The 25999-nt window shown below is 38.6% G+C and overlaps 1 protein-coding gene and 1 pseudogene across 11 annotated transcripts; one reads left to right on the top strand and one right to left on the bottom strand.

The window, feature by feature from the left end:
- The first annotated feature begins 1282 nt into the window (after positions 1–1282).
- Positions 1283–3186, top strand: LOC149098897 (uncharacterized; annotated as a pseudogene).
- LOC149098896 (uncharacterized) lies at positions 3069–13999 on the bottom strand. 11 transcript variants are annotated; one of them, XM_089277273.1, is made up of 11 exons: positions 13570–13993; positions 11290–11383; positions 10727–10848; positions 10133–10277; positions 9461–9587; positions 6860–9138; positions 5977–6239; positions 5356–5480; positions 4707–4849; positions 4094–4147; positions 3069–3440 (listed from the first exon to the last, which is right to left on the bottom strand). In XM_089277273.1, exons 7-11 carry the CDS (start codon positions 6121–6123, stop codon positions 3109–3111), a joined length of 801 nt encoding a protein of 266 aa, XP_089133399.1. In that variant the 5' UTR covers positions 6124–6239; positions 6860–9138; positions 9461–9587; positions 10133–10277; positions 10727–10848; positions 11290–11383; positions 13570–13993; the 3' UTR covers positions 3069–3108. The 11 variants fall into 11 exon arrangements, with proteins under 11 accessions (XP_089133399.1, XP_089133402.1, XP_089133403.1 ...); XM_089277276.1 differs by having other exon boundaries at positions 6860–7058; XM_089277277.1 differs by having other exon boundaries at positions 9461–9533.
- Positions 14000–25999: the final 12000 nt, after the last annotated feature.

Below are 25999 nucleotides of genomic sequence, written 5' to 3'. Positions count from 1 at the left end.
TTGTGCACTAATATTACAAATTTCTTGCTCTTTGGTACCAATATTTTGTAAATTCTCTTAGTGTTTGTCTTTTATAACAGACGATCTTGTTTACGTAATTACGCCTACACTTAAGAAATGGTAAGCGTGCAGCATGCAGCGTGCAGCATACAGCGTGCAGCATGTAGTGTGCAGCTATCGAGTTATGGATGCACGCGGGAGGTTGCTAAGCACGAGAGAAGCGTAAGAGTCACACGAGGCGATAGTTGAGTGCGACTCTAGCTTCCATAACTGGACAGTTGCATGCTACACGGTTACCATTTCTCTAATAACTTTCAGACTTTTGAGATAAACCGCGATAAACCGCGCGAAAATGTGTATTCAACAATCTGACAAGGCGACATATCAAAATTTTTCTTGAATAGCGGCGAGGTAATAGTTCCTCGGGCAAACAAACAATTTTAAAGTGCTCAGTTAACCTAAACATCAAGCTGACAACAAACGGAAATGGCAGTCGGTAAAGGCGTTACTCAAGAATTCGTTAAGCTAAATTTGGATCAGTTTACCGAAGAATTGAAAACAAACTGGCTTTTGGTGGTTGAGCTTTCTGTCCTTCACGGCCTTTTCGACGAGAGAAAAGAACAAAATGGAACCAGACATTTCTTAAAAGCGAGAGTGGCGAGGAAAGCGAACAAAACACGCCTGGCTTTGAGCTGCTTGAGATGTCAGTTATTCAATAGCCGGTTTGTGGGGTATGTTTTTTTTTCCACTTCCGTTTAAATGTTTGATGAGTTGCGCGTCTAAGGCTGAACTTGAACACGTAAATGGCCTTTAAAAATGATCTCTGTCAGTTTCGTTGTTTGGTAAAATAAGCTTAAATGTACGGTGGCCCATTAGGGACAACTTTACAAACCAGAAAAACACAAAATAACGAAAAATATCACTGCAAACTAAATCAAAGATACTACGAATGAAGTCAAATCAGCACTGCCAATGAAAGATCGAATGCACTCCTATAATTAACGCATGCACACCGCCAAAAAATTAAAAGCACACTGCAAATGAAAGCAAAACGCACACTGCTAAGAAAAGTGGATTGCAGACTGCAAATGAAAGCAAAATCAATCCCCAAATAAAGTAAAAAAAAAAAAATCTCACAGCAAAAAAACTGAACGCACACTGCAAATGAAAGCAAAATCAACACTGCAAACAAAAGTTAACCGCACGCCACAAATGAAAGGGAAATAAACTATGCGCACGCATTTCAACGACAAGGCCTGAGACCTAGTGTTAAGCTCTAAGATTCGCGCCCTTTTTCGAAGATAGAGTTTAATAAATATGGCGTCCAGTGGAAACTCGAGCAGCTCCAGCTAAGACGAATCGGCTGAGACAACTCAACACGGCGATTTACCTCGTGGATCAGAAAGAGATGTTATTACGTATTACTTTTACAGAGGTCTTACGTATAAGCATATTACTCTGATGTTGGAGATGGAACATAATATTAAAATGAATCAGCGAACTCTTAAGCGAAGGCTGAAAGACTACGGACTTAAGAGACGTGAAAAAGTAGACGAGGAGCTCAAGGAACGCGTCAGGGATCTCATTTTACAAGAAATATGTACTGGTCCTGATAGCCTTAATGGCTACAGGACTATGTGGCATGTCTTGCGTCTCAGACACCGGATTAATGTTCCTCGACGATTAGTAGAGTCATTATTAAGGGAGGTCGATCCTAGGGGAGTGAAACACATAAGGAGCCGTTGCCTTCAGCGCAGGATGTGTCACCTGGATCCAACTTCTGCTGGCACATGGACGGGTAGGATAAACTAAAGCTGTTTGGCTTTTCCATTCACGGCTGTGTCGACGGCTTTAGCCGAAGAATTATTTGACTCGAGGTCCAACGATCGAACAAAAATCCAAAGTGTGTAGCAACCTATTTCATCAAGCATGTCAGAGCAGCACACGGATGCCCGATGCGCGTCTATACTGAACCCGGCACTGAAAACGGTCTGGTTGCTGGAATACAGTGCTATTTGAGGGCTGAAGGATTGGATGAATATGCAGGATCGAAGTCTCACAAGTATGTACCGAGAACTAGGAATCAACGTATTGGATGTCAATGGTCACATTACAGGAAACAACGTTCAAGTTGGTGGATGGACTTCTTTCAATACCTTCGTGAATCGGATATTCTCGATCTGATCAGTGACTTGCATAAAGAGGCTATTTGGTTTTGTTTTGCTGATCTGCTCCAGACTGATCTGGATAAGGTAAAGGAATATTGGAAGAGTCACCGGATCAGGAAGTCAAAGCAGGCCACTATTTCCGGTGTTCCCGGCATGATGTACCTTCTGCCTGAGGATTTTGGACACAGCGACTGCTTGGTTCCAGTATCCCCACACAAGATCACAGAAATGGAAAATAGGTTTGAAGGATTTGATAATGAAGATGATGAAACCAACCTAGTTTTCTGCGAGTATTTTCAATACGTCATGGGAAAAAATTGCTTATCCCACCCCACAGGCATTCTGGAAGCAGGAATTCTTTTTGAGAAGCTAATCAAGTTCGCAAAAGGTGAACCCTAAATGTCTCATGTTCTGTGACCGGGGAAAACACTTTGCTGAGGACTCCTGTGGAGAGAGGAAGGAGGCAAGAACATAATAGTTCATGCACTGCTACCAGCCAAACAACATATTGTGGGGTACCAGAAAATATCCCTACTCACCCCAAGGCCTTGGAAAGTCCATAGGGGAGGGGACTTTCCAAATCCAAAATCTTCGAAGAAAAAAGTTTGAACCAAAACTGGAATATCCGTAAGGCTGGGGTCAAACCAACAACAAACCTCTGCGGGAGGAGTATGGATATTATCTGGAACAACACAATTATTTCTCACCATAAAATGGTGAGGGGCATCCTCTTCAATGGGATATGGGTATCATTTCATCTTCCTAGTGTAATGCAAACAAATTTACATGTTCATTTACGATGTTTCATTTCTGCATCTATGTCCGAGATACACTGAGAATTTTGAACAACCCATCTTCAATGGCAAATCCATGTAATCCAAACAACAGGCTGCTTGCAAGTTACAGAATTTTAACAAATTTATTGAAACCATATTACTAATTAACACTCGAACATTCTGTCGGAAATGGCTTTGGCCAACACTTGGAGACAATAAAAGGTCATCTTAACTCTGCCAAAGGTCTTTTCGTGTGTTATTGCAGTGTCCATGTTAAATTTAAAATCACTGTATGTGGTCATGCGAGCCACCGGTAACTGTACCCAAAGGGCACAAGTAGAAACTGTTGGGAAACAAATTTGGTGGTCTGTGCTGCAATGAATGAATTTTACTGTTATGCCAAAACTGTTCTTCTCTGAGGGTAAAATTGGCCTCGTGGTTCTCCCAGTAAGAAACTGGAAAATATCTTTAGGGCAGTCGGTAGACTCATTGTCCCCTGTGCAATAAGACAAAATATAAAAAGCTATCAGTACTAGTTTATACTAACAATTAGCAACAAATCTATCAGTACTCGTTTACAATAGGTCTCTTTTCACTCTCTAGATTATGAGTGAAACACAAAATGAGATATACTAACTCCGGGAGAGGGAAGTTACCCCCCTATAAATATTGCGTGTGGTTGTTGAAAATTTTAAAAACACCCCTAAAACAACAAGAACAACAACAGCAACTTCATTTCACCTCAAAGGTACCAGACTCTCTTTTAGTGGGTGCTGCCTCCTAAGAGGCACAAATTAAAAAAAAACACTGGCATTACTGTTTAAAAGGGAATAATTCAGAAACAAAAGCTATTTGCAAAACAAAAAACGTTTACAGTTACTTTCATTTTTTACATCCATAAACTTAAAGGCCCCTAAACGGTACCAGGACAGCTCTAGCATTACCCTCAGTGGTAACAATCTGCAAATGGTACCCATGAGGTCCCTGGCCTTTTTGGGGGGAGTATTAGCTGTTAGCTCTTGGAGAATGATGGCCATGTCCTGGCAGCATGTCCCCATATATGGTATTTTCTTAAAAAAAAAACAAAACAAATCGATAACATTTATCACTTTCTCCAAAAGTGAACTTTTATAGGAAACCCTGACTCACTTTGGCGTCCTAAAGATTTGGAAGATTTGTCTAGCACCACTCTTGGAAGAATTGCTGTTCAGATTAAAATCGTTATTAAGGAATATACACTCATTTTGACAATTGCAATTTTTGTATTAACTGGCCGATTTGAGATAATAAGGTACTCCTGACTGTCTTCTGTTTCTTCAAGATATTGATTGAAATGAGCCATTACAGCTGTTTCTTGTACTTTTTTTGTGGACCCTTATTGCGAGTATTCAGCATTTAATACATTCATCAAGTATGTAGATGTGACCTGCATTCAAACCAAAAAAATTAATCAGACCATTAACTTTGGGAATCCATTTGGGAAATCAATTAAACTGTTCAGTTATATAGTAAAGACTTTAATACAAAAATTATATGCTAAAGGATGAAGGTCAACAACAATAACAAGACAGGGGATACATGACTGATTGTGTGGAACACAGCTGTCTAGGTACATCAATAAACTCAAATGTTCATCCCTTTGAATGGCAAAATCTTCTAAACTTAGTGAGGGACATAAACAGCACAAGTGATTAAAAGGGAGGAAGGAAAACTTTACAAAGATAACAAAAAACAAGGCAGGTGTCATCCAGGAAACTCTTACATTGTAATCCTCTCCTGGTACAAAGAGTTTTCGCATCAGTGATGGATATTCTTCCATGTATCTCAGAAAACCGTGAAGCTTCAGCCCCTCTCTCATCAAGCTCAGCTTTCACTCGCATAATGGTGTTCTGAATTGTTATAACCCTAAAAACAAATTCTTTCTGTTACATATGCAAAGTCAACCATGACATGCAATATTACTGTTAAATTCGAAGTGAACAAATGCGGAAAAGTTTCTGATCCCTAGGTAGTTTCTTTAAAAACTGTTAGATAATCAGTACTTACATCTATTTCACATTTCAGATTTCAGCGTGTTTTCCCGAAGTCATAGAAACAAAGGTAGAGGTTAGGGAGAACAGTACAAAACTGAACCACTGTCAGCTGTTTCTATTTCTGTTTGACATTCTCCCAACTAACTACATGTCTTTCCTTGATCTTTTAAATACACAGAGAAAATGTTCTATTTATTAGTAATGGTTTAATCCACGAAAAAGCTGCAGCATTTCAATGGAGGTAGAGAGAATCGCTGCCTTTAGCCAAAGTAGTCCATAATAACTGACAAAGGACATGGATGTAGCATTTCAAATGAAGTAATTACATGCAAAAAGACAACTGTTAAATACATCTTGGGATACTGTAAATGCTTGTACCTTACAATAGTGTCCTTTTTCTCCAAAGAAATTTTGGATGTGAAGCCAGTATTCATTAAAACATCCATATTTGCATCATCTTGGAAAATGACTTGAAGTTCTTCATCGCAGTTCACTTCTTTAACCTGGTGACATATCATTGTCAGAGGTGGTTTAATACCTAAGACTTATTACATGTATAAATAACTTACTTCTATGATCTTTCTCTGCAGTTTGTTAGCATTTTAAAATAAAGAATAAAATGGCCTTTTTTCTGATGTAAACAAACATCCTGTAGAGAGAGTTTTGGGAGAATTTTAAAGTACTGTCATCAATTTTTGCTTTGTTTTTGCCAACAACCTTTGCATGAACTTTGGAAAGTCGTGCTGAGTTTGTGTTGGTTCATCATCATGCTACATATATGTGGGTTTTGTATTACTCTAATCTGTTAAATTTAAATCACAGAAATAAAATGAGGATGAGGATGATGATGATGATATACAAGACATTTTCGATGAATATACAGCACACAAGTAATCCATATAAGAAAGTGAGAATGTTGTGCAAATCAGTAGCAAAACGAGCTGAGATATACAAATGTAAAGCTTTATGTCAAGCCATTGTACAAGGGAATATTATTACCCTTTTCACTAGAGTCCTGACATCTGGATTAGCAATATCATCATCTGCTAGTGATATGTCTGTGATTTCTGGAGTACACAGATAGTTGTAAACCCAGTAAGCTAAGAAGGCAGGTGGTGGACCCTCCTGGAGAACTGACATTGCCATGACTTGTCCAATGGCTTTGAAAGAGCCATTACCCACAGCCTCAACATGGGGTCCAGGTGACAGACCGCTGTGTTCGGTGCCCTCAAATAAGTTGGTCTGGACAGCTGCAACAAATGCTGTAGAAAATAATATTTAAAGAAAAAAGTCTTGAAATGTATGCTAATCAAACAGACTTAGTTACAAGACACATCTTACTTCTATTTATTATATGGAGAAGAGTGTTTTACTGGGAACTAAACCACTCGTAGATTCCATACTCCACTTCATCCGGGACCCGAGTGGCGTATTTTCCGTATGTCACCTTTGTGAGTGTTGTATCGTTCAATAAAGTCACGATTCCCACCTTTTGCTTTTGTTGAATTGGTTTCTCCATATAATAAAAAGAACATTACACGTTGGCTCGAAGATATGAATTTTATGTTCGAGTGGCAAGAACAATATCTCACGAGTGAGCTTCGCTCACTCGTGAGATATTGTTCTTGCCACTCGAACATAAAATTCATATCTTCTCGCCACCGTGTAATATCCTCTATGTATGTTCTGGATATTTATGGAGGAAAATAAATTATTTTGTCCAGCTCAATTAAAGTTCAACAAAGGGACATATATTTATCTCCATTAAATAACTGAGTTACAGCCACCCACACAGTGAAAAAAATTCCTGAGATTTCCCTGCATTCTAATAATTATTTTGGCAAAAACAGATTACTGAAATTAATATCACTGTCTAAATTACCAGATAAAAACTCCTTCCGCAGCCCTCGAGTGTCTATCCCAGACTCTCCAAAGAATTGTACTTTCAACACACCCTCCAAACTTTTTTCACGTCTTAGCTGCCTGATGCCATCCACAAAAGATCTTGTCTGTTAACTCTTACATTGATTAATTCCTGTTGTTTAACTTTTCTGTAGAGGATGCTTAAGATATCATCAAGGCTGTGGAAAAATAATTTTATTTTTTGATACCAAATTAGGTTAATGTACTCAGTAATCACTAAAAAGCTGATCGGGTTGAGTAAAGGATATTAGTTTTGACATATAGGAGGCTAAGGAGAAAAAAGCACTTAATTAGTCAATAAAAAAAGAACAAGAAAAATAAGCAAACAAGCAAGCAAAGAAAAAAAACTGGCAATATGCTTAGCCGAAAAGAAAAAAAATGAAACAGACTTTGAGAGAGATGTGATAAGTATTTTACCGGTTATTTGTGATGGACTTGTTTTCCATCCCAGTAATGGTTTCCAGAGCAAAAAGAAAACTAAACCAGCACTTGACAAGAAAATATTATTGAATGCTTCAAAATTTATAACAACATTGTTGAGAACCAAGTTTAAAGTCAGATGGATTAAATGGATTTTCACTATTGAAATTAAAGGAAAACCTGCTTTAGCTTGTATGAAGAAGCATGGATGCTAAACATTCACTTTTCAATTCATGCCTAAACCACACAGTGACTATGAGCAAGTGATATGAGTAGAGTTTTGTAACACTGCTCATCAAAATGTTGTTCAAGTCCTGAAGTTCAAGAGGAAAGTACATTCTGGCATGAAACAAACACATTTAAAAGAAAGACATCCATCCATAACTCTAAAAATGCAATAATGAATTTATGCTTGAGCTGAAAATAACTGTTCTCACCTTTCTCACAAGTGAGTTGGTGTATCAACTCCCCTCCCTCTCCTCCCTTTGGACCATATACCTAACATATAGATTTAGCCAAGCCTAAAAGCGGAGCTTGTCAGTTATTTTTTGGAATGTTTTTACTGATGAAAATAATCCAACATGTACATGTATGCGAACTAAACTGCGAACGATTTTATAGTTTCAGCCTGAACTAGGATTACATCAGCAGATCAAGGTGTAAGATGGTGTCATGATAAAATAGAGCCATGATTTCAAGCATTTCAGGGGAGCCACCAAAAATGTTGATCACATAACAGAACTGTCTTCTGTGCTTTTTGGTGGCATTTCCTGTTCTTTCTTATTGAGAAAGACAAGACATTGTTATTACATGTAATCATTATATTCTTTCTTAGTTAACAATTTGCACCATCTCTCAAAGTATAAGTATAAGCAAAATCACTCTGGCATGAACAATAAATATGATATTTTGTTGCTGATCATGAATACTTGCATAGGCTTCTGATAACAATTTTATTATTCAATTCCAATGTGGTTTGTTCTTTTTCTCGACTGAGATTGTGGACTACAGGAGCTGTTATTGGGTTCCATTAATTAATTTTGCTCTGATTAAATTATACGAAGAATTGTAAGCTATAAGTAAGTTATATTATGTACGTGTATTTTGTCTGCACTGCAGAACCTAACGCACTCAAAGATTATGAGGCATAGGTACATTTGTCAGAAAAAGCCAGCATATCAAAGATATGTTTTGATTGACACATCAATTAAAGATAATTTACAGCAAAATGGATAAACAATACATCAATATCCTGCATGCACCAATGCTGGACATGGGTTTATAAGGCAATCATTTAAACAACAGATTAAAATGATTTATAAATTAGAGAACACTATTTGTACGACACTAGGGAACAAATCAACCTTATTTGACGTTGCGAATGGCAAGGCTGTCGGTAGAATGTCACAAAATCTTTCTTTCTGCAAAAATACTAATCCTGCAACTTTGCTTAAGACCCAGTTCTCCATTTCGTGTTGGCAAAATATTAATTTATGCCATGCCCAATGCAGGTTATCAAAAAAATTGATTTAAGAGCAAACATAAACCAAGCACAATAAATATCATTTTTAAGCCAAAAAAGCAATTATTTAAATAAACCATGACATGATGAGTAAATTATCTCTAAGAAAAACTGATTAATTTAACAGACACTTTAAATAATTCGTTAATACATGTATCATAGGTGTTTCTCAATAATGTAATACAGTTTGTCTGTCACAATGTTGCAGTTACAGCATTATGATATTACTACACACAGTATGGGTTGCAGAACTCAACTTCTAAGTCAGTGTAGAAATTATTATGGCATCAAGTTGTCTGTAAATATAGAGAAACCACACAAAGCATTACAATCTTAAGTAATAAATTGTTGCACTCTTTCACATGTATGTACAATGTATGTTCCATTAATATTGGGGATCTCTCAGAAGCTGCATTTATGATGATTTAATTTGCTCCCAGTGCAATTTTTTATGGAACTTTTCACACATTAATTTCTCTGTCATGACAGTGGTCTCTGTGTTCTACAACAATTAGTACACAAGACAAATACACTCAGTAAGATATTGTTTACAATAAAATCAATCCCTATAAGCAATCATAAGGACCTTGAATTTATATTTCTTTAGAAATATCTCACCTGGCCAAGGTTGCTTTAAATATCTTTGATATTTTAATCCAGGCTGCCCATGTGTACACTGTTCATATATTGACTGCCAGGAACAGGGATGTAAATCATACTGTATATAGCTGCTACTTGAACACCACTGAACATACAAAGACATATCAATTATAATTTATAACCAACAGATGACATTCCTTTCATTGATATACAGTGTACTCCATTGCTAGTTGTTTACTGAGTGTCTACAGTACTGAGTCAAATGCTAGGCAGATGGTACCAAAACTTTCACAGTGGCAGGCTCTGCCCTGAGATGCAAAGCAAACATATCTAACTGTTATGAACTTGCTTTTGAGCGCACATGCAATTTGCTTTAAACAAGAAACTGGAACATTGCAGTACAACAATGTGCACAGTCCCAATCAAAGGGCCATCCAGGTTGAAAATCAGACTTTGTCAGGATAAATACTAATGTTCTTGCTGACTTAATCTGAGTGTGCAGTTCCAGAAGATATTCACATCCAACACCCATTCATGGCCAGTCATTAGAAATTCCAAAGTAACAGGAGGAGGGAGCTCTTAAAGAAAAAAAACCTCTACGTGGGGTATGAATCTTTTCTTGAAGAAAACAATGTCTGAGAAATCATTAATTACAAAATATGCTTTAAGAAATACATGAATCTTAAGTACCTTAGGTAAGGCCAACTTTCAGAAAGTTTTGTAATCTAGACTGGCTGGCCAGTTCATACATTTGACAAGTTGACACCGCAGGCATGTTTGTAAATTTGTGCGCTTCAACATCACAATACAATGTACATGTAGCAGTGTTGGTCAACTGAAAACAGCATAATTTGGTTAATTAATTTACACTGTACATTATTTGGTTAAATATTGGTGTATATCGTTGCACACCAACAGATGACTATTAAATTAATTTACAGAACATATTGGCAGCTAAATCATAACAAGTGAAAAATCGAGCATGAGCCATTTATGTACATGTACATGTAACAGCCCTCACCCCAGAGTTGTCATAGATATAATATATTTTCAAACTCACTGAAATTTCAGATTATTTAATATTAACATGCACGTACATCTTTAACACTGTGTTCGCTTTACATTCACATTACACACAACCGGTATCAACCATGGGCAGACTTTTTAAGTTTGCCTTTGAAAATAAATTGCATCAACTAATGCATCTTTCATTACGTATTCTTGTGACAAAATGACACAAAATCCAAGTACAAGAAGTCATAAGCATAAAACTAACTTAATTACCTGGTAATGCTTACAGCACCTCTTACTGTCTGCATATGCCGTCCATAAACTGGTACTGCCTGGACAATACTCATTATTTTTCTGATCACATCTTTTAAAATGTCACTGTTACATAATTTGTCCTGAAAAGGTAAATGCATGAAATGTTATGCCTTTGGCACTCACCACATACCTTTATATGATGTACAATGTACACCAAGTCATGATCGACATTCACAATTCTTTTTACTTTCATTGTGACTTTTTTTTGTAACTTTTTGCAGTGTCATTTTCCCTCACTTGAAGACAGGACTTCCACATTAGGTGGTAATTCTCTATGAATTCACAGGGAGTGATAACAGTTGAATGGTGACTTAACTTTAGCAAAGGAGGCATTCAAATGTCAGATTTTAATGTTAAGTTCATAACTTTACATTTCTCTGTGTGTGTGTGTGTGTGTATATATATATATATATATATATATATATATATATATATATATAACGACACAATGATTGCACCTGTAGAATGCAGGTGTGCTGGTGGAAGAGACGTTCTGAACTTTCTGAACTTTTTCCCCTTACCTATAATAGGATGACTAATATGAATTGCAATTCACAACCAACACCACCATCAGGTTATACTGTATACACATGTACATGTACATTTTGTTGTCTTCTGTTACCATAAAAAATAATAATAATAATAAACCTTTAAAACCCTCCATAAAGTTCACACTCATTATAACACTGCTACATGTAGTGCTGTTTAACTGGAAATCATTTTAACTGAAACTGTTGAAACAGCTCTGTCAAAATTGTTTCTAGCAGTTATTAGGCAGGATAACAGAATATATAATCATGTAGTACAAAGTAAAGGCCACCCAAAGAACACCCATGTTAGTTATTAATTTTGTTAGGATTTGGTGAGCTTCTGTGTCAGGTATGGTGAAAAATAATGGATTCTAGGTTGCAAAACTGAAGGTTCCTGAGAGTTTTGACAGGGCTGAGAGGAATTAATATACATGTTCTACAAAAGAAGGAGAAGTTCTTGTCCTGTCCAGTTCTCAGTCATAAAAATATCTTTTACATACATTTGTTATATATAGCTTGCATTTTGAGCCAATGTAATGCACACTCTGATTGTCTAGTGCATTATTTCCATTTACATGGTACATGTATATGTCGGTAAAATCGTAAAACATCACATGTGACAAAAATAAAAATAAAATGCCCAATTTATAATAATTTAAAAATACTTAACACTAAAATGAATCTAATTCTTTACTTGAAAATTATTCTCCCATAATGCCCATGGGCCAATTACCGGCCTGCTAAAAGGTCCTAAAACAAAGCAAAAGCAAATTAAGGAAATCACTGCTTTTTTCCTGAAAATTGTAGCAACTGAAAACGATGATTGAACACTCTGAGAGTGTATTCTATTACCCTGACGAGATAAAATTTTATGAGAATAGAGAATTCACAAAGTTTTACAAAACGAATTGGTACTGGACAGGACAAAGGAAACAGTCAGGAAGAAACTGAAACTTTCTTTGATGAGCAAAAAAGTAAAGCACAACAAAGAAAACAGTCAGTGACATTTGGTTAATAAGTTAGTCAATCAAAAAATTAGTGTGAAGAAGAGAGCAGAGAGAGAGCGGAGCGAGGAATGCACTCTCACCAACTAAATTTTGAATGTATATATGTAAAAGTTATTTTTATTACCGATAAATGGTCAGGACAAGGACTTCTACGACCTACACTGTAAATGTTTTCTAAGTATGTAAATGCCATTTCACTGTTCATTACCGAGTAAAGCTCTAAGCATTTTTTTTTTTTTTTAATTAGTACTATCTCACTTTTATGGAATATTTCCATAAGTGTAAATACCACACTGGGGAATAACATTTCATTAGGAAAATAGGGGCCATGTACCCCCAACCAAAAGCAGTGACATTAATAAAATGAAATAGCAAATCAAAATCGAAGTAGAGCTTTATTTGCCGACAGGGTTTACATGCATAATCGTCTACTCGACATTTCGACTACAAGCATTTCACCAAACCGAACTAACTGGACAACAACAAAATAAAACGAGGAAATCTACATTACAAACACAATATGCATATCATTACATCTGAGTATCAAACAGCAAATCCCTTCTCAATGAAGGTTGACCGAATGAAAGAAAGGATGAAAAAAAATTCGTTTAAGCTTGCAGTGTTAAAGTTTAACATTTATTCACGCTGAAGCATAGATTTGAATATCACAGTCTGTATTTTTGCCGACGGCTTAATTTACCTTTGCAGTCATTTCATCGGCGGTAGCTTTACCAGTCTTCAACCAAATTAACCTGGAAATTCCCCCCAAGCATTTGCCAAACCGAATAAATTGAACTAACAAAACGAGGAAATACTTTGTAATCACAAGATGTAAATATTCACATAGGAACGTCAAAAGTAAATTTAGCAAATCCTGTTCGCTTCGGCTTAAAATGGTTTGTTGACCTATCTTGGGTTAAGAAATTTTTGTAGTCTAGGAAGCGGTAATGTGCCAACTAACACAGAGAAAACTTCAAAACTCGCCCGGCAGTGTTTACAAATACAGTTTTTTTTTTTTTTAACGTGACGACGAAACTCGAGACAAAACTTGATTTGTTTACAATATGCAACTTACAACAACCTCCACAAAGCCACTCACGTGTTATTGTTATGAGCGAAATTAAACCTATGTAATTTGTAAAATGCCCCACAGCATGGCTTCAAATAAGGAAGACTTTAAAAAGGATTCCTATTGAAAATAACCTTACCTCGCCGAGGCAACTTCATAATTTCCATGGCAAACGCCACAAAACACGTCACTTACCTCAAGTTGGCAATTCACTTCGGCCAGTGTAAATCTTCCAGGCAGGAACTTCCAGCGAAAGTTGTGAAGACTGAACCGAACTAATCTTCTTTTCGATAGATCAACGAATCAACCACTTTTTCCCACTGTGGTTTCTGTTTTGCAATTACTCTAAACACAGAGTTCTCTAGTTCGTCACCTGATTTTAATCATGTGACTTTTCTTGCTCGGCTGCACGGCATCTCGACGCGACGCGCGAATTAACTTGAGCAGTTCTGTAGTCGTCGGGTGTTTCGTCTCTTTCTATAGTCCTCGTTAGCTTTGCTTCACGGCATTGTTCTGTATTATTTCATCCCCTTTCTCTAGTTCTTGACTCACTATAATTCACGGCAGTGTTCCCCAGCGCTGGCCTACTCTCTTTCAAGAGGCCCTGTTAGGGGGGGTACCCATGTCCCCTGTTTGAATTTCGCCACCGGCCATGTTGGCATTTCGCAAGATTACTATGTCGCCTGTCGGAATTTCGTCTCAGAGGAGTTGGGTCGGGAAATTTGACCTTGTTCAATTAAAACGAAGCTACACGTATAACACATCGTAATACCTTTGTTTATTACAAAAAGAAACCGTCACAATGCTCTCAAGTCTCACGTATTGAGCATGAGGCTCACACAAACGAATTCAATCTTGCGCTCTCATGCTGAAACTATTATTTCTCACGCATTAAAGGTTCCTTATTGTTTTAGTCCAGTACATATATAATTAAGTATCTCTTTGGATATAATTTACATTACCGGATTTTATCTTAAACAAGGATCATCCGCTCCCAACAATCTAACGGGAAGAGTTAAGACAATATGGGAATCATGTGTGTTTCGAGCAAGACCCTCTGTCCCTTTTCGAAGGGTTGCAAATTGGCATATTCGGTTTTTCACAGAAAGAGACTGGAGCCAAAAGTGTTGCCATGGCAACAACACAGAAGGTGTCATTCTGTTTCTTTTGTGATGTACATTTGTGGTGCCAAGTTTGAAGAACACTGCTCCAATATTTCTAGAGATATTTTTGATTCAGTGTTTTACTGTTCAAGTCGAACCATCTATGACGTCATCACTTTCCTCATTTGCATAATACAAAAACGTAAATATCTCTAGAACGAAAAAAGATATTCCAAAAAGGGAAACGCCATTCTTCTTTACTTTGAAAAGCCTTTCAAATAAGCAGCAATTATTTTTTACTTCATAGGCACTTTAAGGTTACTTTTAAAGCATCACATTTCGACTCAGAATGAAGGAGAAGACTTCTTAGCTACTTCAATTTTTCAAAATTTTCTAAGGGGCTGGGGGCATGCTGGGGGCATATTGGGGACATGTTTTCTAAGGGCTTGGGCATGCTTTCGAGCGCTGAAGTTGCTAACCTCCTAGGAGATGTGGGGGCATGCTTCCCCGCGAAATTTTGAAATTTAGACGCTTGGAATTGCTATTTTCAGCCATTTTCCAGTCAGTATTTGGACCTAAAGTACAATCGAACCTATGACTATTTTTACCATGTTTATGTTTAACAACCGTTCTTTAACTCAAAATCTCAACGGCCTCAATCATATAATCTCTCCTGTCTATAATCTTTCTTTGAATTTGGCGTAACCCTTACTTTCTGCTGAAGACCAGAAGACCTTGGCAGCTTTCCCCTGTCTCTCTTTTCCTTCCATAATGCCATTTGTTGATAATACAACTTGATATTCTTTTACTGGTGACCCACTGATAAAAATATGAAGCAGACTTTCGAAGATCTCTATCCTTTTTCCTTAAGCGTGTTTTTAGGCGTTTTAGGCCACTGCTCTCTTAGCTGAGAGTGAGAAAAAATACTCAGCAATAACGCACTCGATTTATTCGACGTGGACGTTTTAGCATATATATAAGAAAGCCTGTGTTTCACGACCCGTCGACATCGCGCGTGAGAGAGGAAAACACACTTAAAACTCTGCCGGAAATGCGTCTTCACTTCGATTCAGACGTTTAAAACAAACACTGCATTCTCAGTTCCGAAATTCGTTGTCGGTCTATCTTGCCATTGGTGTCGCTTTCTCTGTTTTGCTAGAGTAGCCTGTCGTTCGTCGCCAATTCATAGCTCTCATGTCGCCGTTTCAAGGCCATGTCGCTTGTCGGAATTTACCCCTAACAGGGCCTCTTTCACGATCTTCTTCGCTACTTCTTTGCCTGTTAATTCTTGCTTTCTGTTTCTGTTTTATGCTTCAGTGCAACGGCATCTTAAAAACGTTAGATCAACCTCCGCTATCATTTGTTGACATGACAAATAGAAATGAGTTTTCTTTTCTTTAAAAATCCCGCCAAAAAAAGATAGCATTCCTCGGTTCCCCAGTTTGCGTTACCACGAAGCTCCTCTCCCCCCCCCCCCCCCCCAACCTGTACGGACGGCGTTCGCTCCCTCGCTCGCTCGTACGGTGACGTCATCACCAAATTTTCTCGGCTTGATGGGTTTACCAAAATTTCTAAGGAATGGGGCTCTGCTCGCGCGCCTTCGGCGCGCGGTAGCTCCGCTACAAATGGGATCAATTGGTTCACTGCTCAGTTCAGTCGCTAGGAGTTTCTCAGCAGCTCCATCTCTTGAACCAGCATTTTCAAGGGCCTGTATGATTTCTTCTTCTGTGTTTGTTGGAAAAGTTTCTTTCAAAACTTGTACATCACTTCCTTCTGTAATGAAATGTAATCAGAATTATCATTTTGTTGTCATTTTGTGTCACATCAAGGCTACATTCTTTGGAGACACTAAATGAGAAAAATGCAGAAATTGGATACCTCAGTCAGTTGCGTGACTCTTTTTTGTGACAATAACTTGTAAACATTAAGTCTTGTCCACACTTGTGGATAATAACAAGGCCCAAGCCTGTGGAACAAACATAAGTCAACAAGACAAGTGCAGTGGCATCAGAGGAGATCTGGTGACAACAGATCATATGCTAGTGCTTATTTTGTTTCATGCTGTATCACTTATTTGAAATTAAAGCTCAAGTACAAGAAAAGAACAAAATTTCTATGTATTATGCTTGTGCTTATCCCACACCGGTCACACACATTATGCTTAAGACTGTGATTATTGCACAATTGCGTATCAGCCTTTGATCTTCATATCAAGTTTCACATGAGTTTTGACTACCACCTTGACTTGTTTGGATTAAATGCTACCGAGTTTCTTCAACTACTCTTCGAGGACGAGAAAAAAATAGAGAAACCTACCAGTTCGTTGACCCGTGATTAAAGGCTCAGCGGCAGATCCAGTGGAAGCCCAAGGGCACCGATCCATTTCATTCTCGTCATTTATATCATCGACAACCAGAACTGTGCTCTCAGTTGCCTTTCCTTTCCGACATGCCCCACAGAAACCACATGTACACAAATGCGATTCTTTAGCAGCACCTTCGAAAGTTTCGCTCTCACTTTTATCTGGCTTGTTAGTATAAAACTCTTCAAGAGGTATAACGTAAAATGTTAATCACGTAAATTCCTTGCCGATTGCTTGCTTGTAAGCTGCAAGTGAGAACTTGTCGTTTGTTCCAGGAACATGAATCACTTCCCGAAAGTCCGGATATAGCAAAGCATAAGCAACGGTCTCGTCAAACGTCTGATCAAAGCTGGCATGTTTTGCCACTGCCCTCTGCATGATCTCTTCTTTGCTGGCTAGCGAATTTACTGTAATGACCTGAGTCTTCCCACGACGAAGCTTTATCACTCCATCTGTTTGGGCTGCCAAACCAACCTTTATTTCTACATTTGCCGATTTCTGTGAAGTAGTGCTCATGGAATGGCGGGACTGGTTTGTTTTCTTTTTTTTTTTCTTTTTTTTTTCTTCTTGGGGGGTTTTAAACCGTGTTGACGTTCCTCTTCACGCTTTCCATAGAACTCTTCGAACGATTGAGTACGTTCTGACGACGACGAGTGGTCAGGGGAATCCGAGTTCACTAGACTTGTAGAACGACTGGCACCTTCACTTATCTCGCGTCCCGTTCCTGATGTAGAAGGAGAATCAAGCATTCGGAAAACCTCCTCACGGACTGCTGCACGAATTTCGTCTCGTACATAATGAGACGCCATCTTGGTTGTCACCTCAAGGAAAAAGCGCGCGAATTAGAGCTTACTACGTAGGTCTCAGGCCATTGTCGTCTCCAGAGCCTCCGTTTCTTTTGGTCACGTGGTCGGAGAAACGGAGGTCGGAGAAACTCGTCAACGACATTTTAAGACGACTAGCACTGGGGACGAGAATGGTCTCAGGCCTTCTCGTTGAAATGCGCGCGCATAGTTTATTTCCCTTTCATTTGCGGCGAGCGGTTAACTTTTGTTTGCAGTGATGATTTTGCTTTCATTTGCAGTGTGCGTTCAGTTTTTTGCTGTGCGATTTTTTGTTTACTTAATTTGGGGTTTCATTTTGCTTTCATTTGTAGTGTGCAATCCACTTTTCTTTGCAGTGTGCGTTTTGCTTTTATTTGCAGTGTGCGTTTAATTTTTTGGCGGTGTGCATGCGTTAATTATAGGAGTGCATTCTATCTTTCATTGGCAGTGCTGGTTTGACTTCATTCGTAATATCTTTGATTTAGTGTGCAGCGACATTTTTTGTTATTTTGTGTTTTTTCTGTTTTGTAAAGTTGTCCCTAACGGGCCACCGTATAAATGAACAGAAGACTGTGACCTTGAGGAAAATGTCACAAATGTAAGCTTATATTTGTGCATGATCCAGTCTTTCCTTCGAGCGGCTGTTTCTTCAAGAGTTCAATTCACGATCAAGCGACGAGTTTTCGAGCTAACCTAAAACCCGGGAACTGAAATAATTCATCAGAGGCTACCTTTCCTTTATTAAAGCTCAGAAAAACTATTGCCTTTATAACGTTTTCGGAACAGAAGGATTTCATATATAAGACTTCACAAATAGAGATTTGTTAAAGCATTTAAATGGCTTTCGATGCTAGTAAAGTTTTACAATGAAAGCTCGTGCTAAACTCTACTGTCGTCAAATCGTTAGAAAATTCTCTCTAAAATTTCCGCAATGCATTACTCACCTCGAAAGGCTCCTACAGACCAGTTTTCAAAACCCTTTTTTTTTTCCGGCCCGACCCGTCTCCGAGTACCGAATGCCTTTGTTCAACCAGTTGATTCAACTCCTGCTCGCCTTCGCAAATTCCTTAGGTGGAGGCCCGGCAAAAAACTTTAGCTCGAAATTTGGTAGCTCACAGGAATAATATTGCTCATCTCCGGCAGAATTATTAGATTTTCCCATATTTTACAAGAAAAATAGGAATTATGTTTTGCAGTGTCAATCAACATCGACTAAAAAAAATGGCTAAGAAAAAGTAAAAATAAACAAACTGCCGTCAGCGTGCAACCCACGGGCAAATGGATCGAGCGTATTAGTCAATCAGAACGCGCGCTTCGCTAAGGCTATGTCATAAAGATCAGTAACAGCAAATACAGATTTGCAAAATTTGCAATCAATGACTAATCGATGCACTCAATCAATGACTAATCGATGACTGAAAATTTAGTGGCCTATCGATTACTCATCGATTACTCATTGCCCATTGGCAATAATCGATAACTAATCAACTGATTACCCATCGATTATAATTGCCTATCGATTACTCATTGATGTCACTGATGTCACTGATGTCATCGACTAGATAACCCTGGAAACCTATACAATTATCTTTCGAGAATCAAGAACATCAGCGTTTTACGACGCATTATACAAGTCAAGCTTTGCCATAGTCAAGATACACCCAGTACACCGTATAAAAAGATGCAGCCAGCGCGACATCTCATCACATCCTTTCATATTCTGCAGACCGCACGTTTGCCTGCTAAGTGGTTCGAGCAAAAATAAAAACAAACAAGTTGAAAACCGGCAGCAGTAGCACTGGGGCAATGACAGTAAACTAATTCATCTAATAACTACTGTTCCCTGACCATTTCCAAACACCCTCCAATAAGTCGTCAGTTCGCACTTCTTTTTATGCTTCTTTGTTGAGTCATCTACAACCTTAGCCCACTAAGTTTTGTTCTTCACGACATAATTCCCGATAACTCGAGTTGACCACAAGGCTAGACGAATCGACACCCATTGAGTATGATGGCAACCTCGCCATTTTGACTAGAGGAAAGTCAGTCCCTCTTGCACTTTTTCCTAGCATTTTCCATCTTGATAGTTTGGTGTTCATAGGTCCACTTGGCTGAGCCCTGCTAATTTGTCATGAAATCATGCAAGGACGCATAAAATTCTGGCCTGAGTTTGTTGAATAGAAGTATAAGTGCAGCTTTTAGTGCGCGCTTCCCTACAGAGTATATTTGAAAAGGAATTACCATAGTGTTCTTTTTTGTTGTTGCTTATTTATTTTATGGTTTTGAGCTCAGCAAAAGCGAATTTTCTTTAAAGTCTGGCCTCCCATTAATTGTTAGTCTGTTCACAAACTCTCTATTTTGTTTTGAGTTCGTCTAGATCCCAAGCAAAAGTATTAACCGCTCTGGATTTGAAAAGGCTCGAACACTAGGCTCGGTCCTGAGAATGACGAAATTACTTTGCGCCCGCTTTTTGGCCGCTATCGCGCGCCGTAAGAAAAGTAACTAGTAGCCAAAAAAAGAAACGTCCGTTGACAGAAAAATTCAGCGTACTATCGAAATTGCAACATTGCCTAATTCTACTTAAATCGCTTTAACACCAAATCCTGATTTTTTTTTTAATTCGAAAAACAACACGAAGCATTTGTCATAACAGGCCAAACCGAGGGTGAGAAATGAAATTTGTTTTTACTATTATTATTATTATTATTATTATTATTATTATTATTATTATTATATTTATTTGTTCGTTTTGTTTTGTTTTGCTTGTTTCTTTGTTTGTTTTTTCGAAAAATAAGCCAGTTTGTGTGCTATGACTATCATGAGGAAGAAGACTTTTGAAAGAGTACAACACGGCTCATAGTTATTTTAAAATATGAGTTTGAGATTTCTATCGCTTAAGGGCACAGTCTGAGTCAACTATATCACGCATAGAGATCTAGAGAGAATAATCTAATTGTTTTAGCATATTACTTGTTCGAAATGTAATGTGAATCCTCTTTACACACACGTGGGTACGCAAAGAAGCGGCTGCCATTTTGTTAACAGACGCACACTTTTAGCCTCGCGATCCTCACTATCTACAGCAGAACAGATAGCGACTAGCGTAACCAGCTAGAGAACGGCATTTATGATAGACGTTAGTAGACCTATGCGAAAACTAGATAGAAACACTGAGAAAATGCTTCGATAATTCTTTTACTAAACTCTGCTGGAAAAAAAACAACAAAAAAAACCGGTTCACTTGCACTCCTACCTAGGATTTTCGTGTCTTTATACAGAGCTACTTTGACAATGTTATGACGCAATTTATCATCAAATCGAGGACAGACGCATACAAAGTTAGCCTCAGTTATGTTGGCTTTTAGCGTGCTTTCTTACAGGCTAGGGCGTTTTCTAAAAGGAATTATCACGGTCTTGTTCTTCGTTGGCCTGTGTTTATTCAATTGATTTAAGGATTGCGAAAGTCTGGCAGCCAATTTGGGAGCTGATCAAGACGACAGCGAAAAATCAAAACGTTGTTACAAACCGCGTGGTGTGCAGGAAAAGTGTTAATAGTAAATAAAAACAGAAGGTAAACGCATTGTTGCGCTGACTTGACAAGACTCAAGGCTCACTAAACTCAAGGCTGTTGACTCAATATTTTGAGTAACCGTACTCAAAATATAAATACAATTTTCAACTCAAAATAAAGAGTATAACATACCCATTATTTTGAGTGCGACTTATGTTGAGTAAAGTTTACTCCAATGTTAAGTAGTTGTTACTCAGATATGTGTCATTATTTTACTCGGTAAGTTGAGAATATTTATTGGTAAAACATTAGTAATATGATGAGGAGTTTTGCTGGATCCGGGAGAAAAACAGAATAGTTTTCAAAACCAAGACCATCTATAATGCCAAGCCGATTGTCTAAGAGTATATTTCATGTCTATTTCTGAATTGATATTAATTATTCACTGCCTTTCGAATTCTTCTACAAATATTTGTTATCTCTTGATTACTCCTCTTCAACGTAAGATTTTCAACAGCGAGTTTTCGCTAAGCATGGCTAAGACAATTTGGGCTTAACTTCAAGGACTTATGACATTCGGCCATAGCATTCATGATCAGCCTGAGTAGCATGGAAATCTAGAGGCAGCAGTTTGACTCATCAAGTCTCTGGGTTTCTTGGGCAAATTTGGTTGAATAATACCCGCGTGATCATGACTTGCCTGTGTGCTGGAATAGTACTGATACTACCATATGCATTGCCAGGCTTGATGGCGCTGTGTTACTTTCAACTGAGAATGCCTTCTTGGCCTGACTGCCTGGCAAATATGTTGGACTAATAATGACTGGTAGTCTTATCTTCGTAACGAAATTTTGTAGTGATACATACTGCCGTCGAACCACGCCAGTGTGAGGAATTTTTAAGCACCACGGTACGCTCTTCTCATACTTTTAATGCGGTTTGCTTGTGTGGTAAATCTGTCCTGATAATGTCTGTGGCGGTCGATCTTCAGTTAGGTGCTTTTCTTGCAACAAGTTTGGGCACTACCAAAGCTTTTGCCTTTCTCGGCAATCCAGGAGCCCGGAAAAAAAGAGAGAGAGAGGCTTAGCAGCCTTAACTGAAGGGTTGCAGCAGCAACCTAAAGATGTGACGTGGGAAAATGGAACGTACCAGGACGGTCGAACGATCAATGGGTTCTCTTTGTGCATCAATAAGTAGTCATGGTGGGCTTAATTTTCGTGTTTAGTCTCTATTTTAGTTTTATATTTCCAGGGATTTACTAACGAATTAGAATTTCAGTAGTTCTTGATCGGGTTGAGTGGCTCCTTCTGGTATAAATCATATCCCGGTAGCCATCAGAAGTCCTGTGCCCACTTGTATTTGAGTTGACCTTTCCTGGTCGAAAAGCTTGGTACTAACAGACTTAATTCGTCTTCTTGTTGTCATTTAGTTAGACTATAGGTAAAGCCACTATGGCTATATTCGAATCTCTTTACTATTTATACCGAAAGGTAAGATAGTGATTACCTCAGTGATTAACACCGAAGAAATATGGCACGTTAGGGAATGAGACCGTTTAGTGTACGAAAGTATATTCCATGCGGAATTCTTTTTTGGGGGGCTATTTGCGCCCGAAATACGATCCAAAGAAAGAAGTGTCTTTTCTTTTCTGGCTTGTTTTCTTTCGTCGCGTGGGTTACTTTAGAACATTCTCCTACGTCGTTGTCAGTCGTTGTCCAGAAAGGCAACCTCGTCGTATCGCGTATCCTGTGGTCCCCCTTCTCGTCAGGTGGTCTCTATATACCCTTTTAACTTCCTTTTTACTTCTATTCATACAAGTCAGCTTTGTTTTTGTCGCCAGTCAGGTTTCCAGCTGCTGCGGTCGTATCGAGCCGTTCAACCCACATATTCATCACCTTGTGGTCGTTTCTAAGTGAACTGACCTGCTATGCTCGGTTTAATTCGTTCTTTTCTTTCTTTTTTTTTTTTAAAACTTCGAAACACTGTCTCGCCTTTGCTCAAACTTCAACAAAATTGTTCGCTGACGGTCTTGCTTTGTTTCCGGCGGGATTGTTTTTCATGCATTTTTAGCCCTCATTCTTCATATTAGCGCCTTAATGCGCTGTAAACCACCTCGTAATTTAATTAGAGCATTTGTTTTTGCCTTGTTATTTCAAACATATAAGCAACGCTTTTGGAACTTTTGCAAACATTGGCACCATTTGGGTAACTTTAATAAATAAAATGACCACTTTTAGAGTTGTTTTGGACAACTTTTGAGAAATCATGGGGCAACTTGTGGCTGAGCCAAGTCACAGGACCTTTAACAGTGAGTGTCTGACCCAGACGACTAATGAAACGGCCATATTATATTATAAATCTTAGACGTATTATCGGTCTAAGTAGTAAAACCGACGAATTAAACTAAACTATAGAAAGCCCACGGCTCTGCACGTTTTTAGAGGAATTCGTCTCTCTTTTTTGCTTGTTTAGCTGTAGATGTATTTGAATTAGCTTATCTACCGAAAAGTTTTATACAACGGATTTAAGAAGAATCATAATGTCCAACGTCCTTTATCAGTTGTCAGTAAAGCCGACCTACAAAGGTCCCGGTCAGGTTTTGTAGGCTATTTCTCAGTTTTCAGGTAAAACTTTCGCCTGTTGTCAATTCTCTTATTTTTAGGCAATTTTTATCTGAGCTGGTTATGGCCAGCATAGGCTATAATCGGACAATATTTTCTCAGACCTTAATATGTTAGGCAACTTGTGTGTGCCGGATGTCAGAACCGACTGGCTTGTTGAAGCCATCCTTTTTTGTAGTTTTCTGGTTGGTGATGTATGAGTAGTCTAGTTTGCATTATTTAGTTCGCAGTATTTCTACATTCAGTCTGTAGCTTCGTATGGATCAATTTTGCAATATATTGTTTCAAATTACTCGAACAATAAACTTTATCACCTTCTCAATTAGTGATCCATGGAATAATGGGCGGTTTAGATATTTCACAAAACTCACCAGAACTCTAATGCATCAGTGAATTCCAGCGGTGCCCATCCCCCCCCCCCCGGGCAACCGCGGGGCATTTGCTCACATTGTCAGTCCCGGGGATGGGGCATTTGCAATTTTATCGCGGCCGGGGGCTGGGCATTTGCGTACCCCGGGGCGACCCCCGGGCATTTGACAAACGTGTTTTCGAAAGTGCCGTGGATGAGTTCATCGGGAAACACGAGGCGTTTGTTAAGCAATGACTTTTCTGTCAGGGATTAGGGCAACTTGTAGATGTTTTGTAGATGTCTTGATTCCTCACATAAAAAGTAGCCTGCGAAAACAGGCACCTATCATCGCTCGCGGCCGGAGGCACGTCCGCCGCGAGCCCAGCTATGCTCTAGTAAACTGTTAAAAACAAATATAAAGAAATAAATATAATCAGAGTCAACTAACACGTACTGTTGTCCTTGAAGTCTTACCGTTGCATTAAAATACTGAACAGTTGAACATTTTATTCACTGATTAATAAAAAAAACTGCAGAGGTGTTGGGAGGCAACGATCCCGGGGGCGGGGCATTTGCCCTCTTTCTTCGTCCCCACCTCGGGGCATTTAGACAGCTTATGTGTCCCCACTCCGGGGAATTTGCCCATTTATTTTAAAAAAAATGCTAATGCCCGGGGAATAGCCCGGGGGGGGGGGGGGGAGGTGGGCACTGCTGGAATTGACTGACGCTTAAGCGTGAATGAACTTCTCTAATTAACGGGAAAGGAAATGTGATTGGGGTGGGGAGGGCGTAAGGTGGAGAGGGTAAAATTGTCGTCGTCGGGCCTTCACAATTCGACACCTGTCGACTCAGAAGTCGAGTCTAGTAATGTTTCGTTCAATGCATGTGCAGAGAAAATAAAACTACACCTTATGCAAACAAATAAAGTGCCCATGCAATGTATACCTCCGTCTATGAAAGCGTTTTGAAAAGTGAAACAAGTGCAGTGATTCAAGAATATCGCAGCTGAAATTTACGAAATTTTAGGAATGTCATGAGAATAAACCCGAGGTTAAGATATTGAAAATATAATTTTGTGTTGAAAATTTGTAACGTATATGTCTTATTAACCAAGCGCGAGTTCTGCTCTGGGAGAATATCGGCCCGAGGTCATGAAGATACAGACCGAGCGCAGCAAGGTCAAGCAGAGGGCCAATGTCCTCTAAGTACGGTCTGATCAAGTATGGTTAATACGATATTTATTACACGAGTGAAAAAAAAAAAACTGTTACGAACACGAACCGATCAAGGGCGCAATTGTGATTGGGAGCTGAGCAGAAGAAAACTTATGTGTTATGCTAAACAAAGCAAAAGGGAAAGCTGGAGAGTTAAATGAAAAAGATAAGGAATCTGCTATGTGAAAGCAAGTTCTTTCTGAAACGTAAGCCATAAAACTACCAGAAAATGTCAGTCGTGCGGGATCATTCGGGACAGTTCCTGGTCCAGTATTGGGAGGATGTTAGACCGGCAGTAGAGCAATATCTGATTGGTTGATTTTTGTTATTTAATCTTTCAACTACTTTAGTCGTGTAATAAAATACAAAATTATGTTTCAATCAAACCGAATAAAGAGCCTTCCGCTAAACGTCAAAACTAGCCAAAAACACCACCAAAACAGCACTAGCCGTATGTTCGTGGCTAATAACATTTCTGCACTTTTATGTGTGTCATATCAGTCTCTTTTACCTGCAGTTTTGCTCAAAAACTACTCAACGACATGAAAGTCGTGATAGGACGGATAATATGACGTTGTTTCACCATATTCCATTTTATATCTCAGAACATATATAAAACAATAGAAGAGCTAGATTAGTTG

The sequence above is a fragment of the Orbicella faveolata genome, unplaced genomic scaffold, assembly GCF_042242905.1.
Source record: "Orbicella faveolata isolate gen_17 unplaced genomic scaffold, um_ofav_v1 contig_46, whole genome shotgun sequence".
NCBI lineage: Eukaryota > Metazoa > Cnidaria > Anthozoa > Scleractinia > Merulinidae > Orbicella > Orbicella faveolata.
This window is presented reverse-complemented; position numbering and strand designations above follow the sequence as displayed.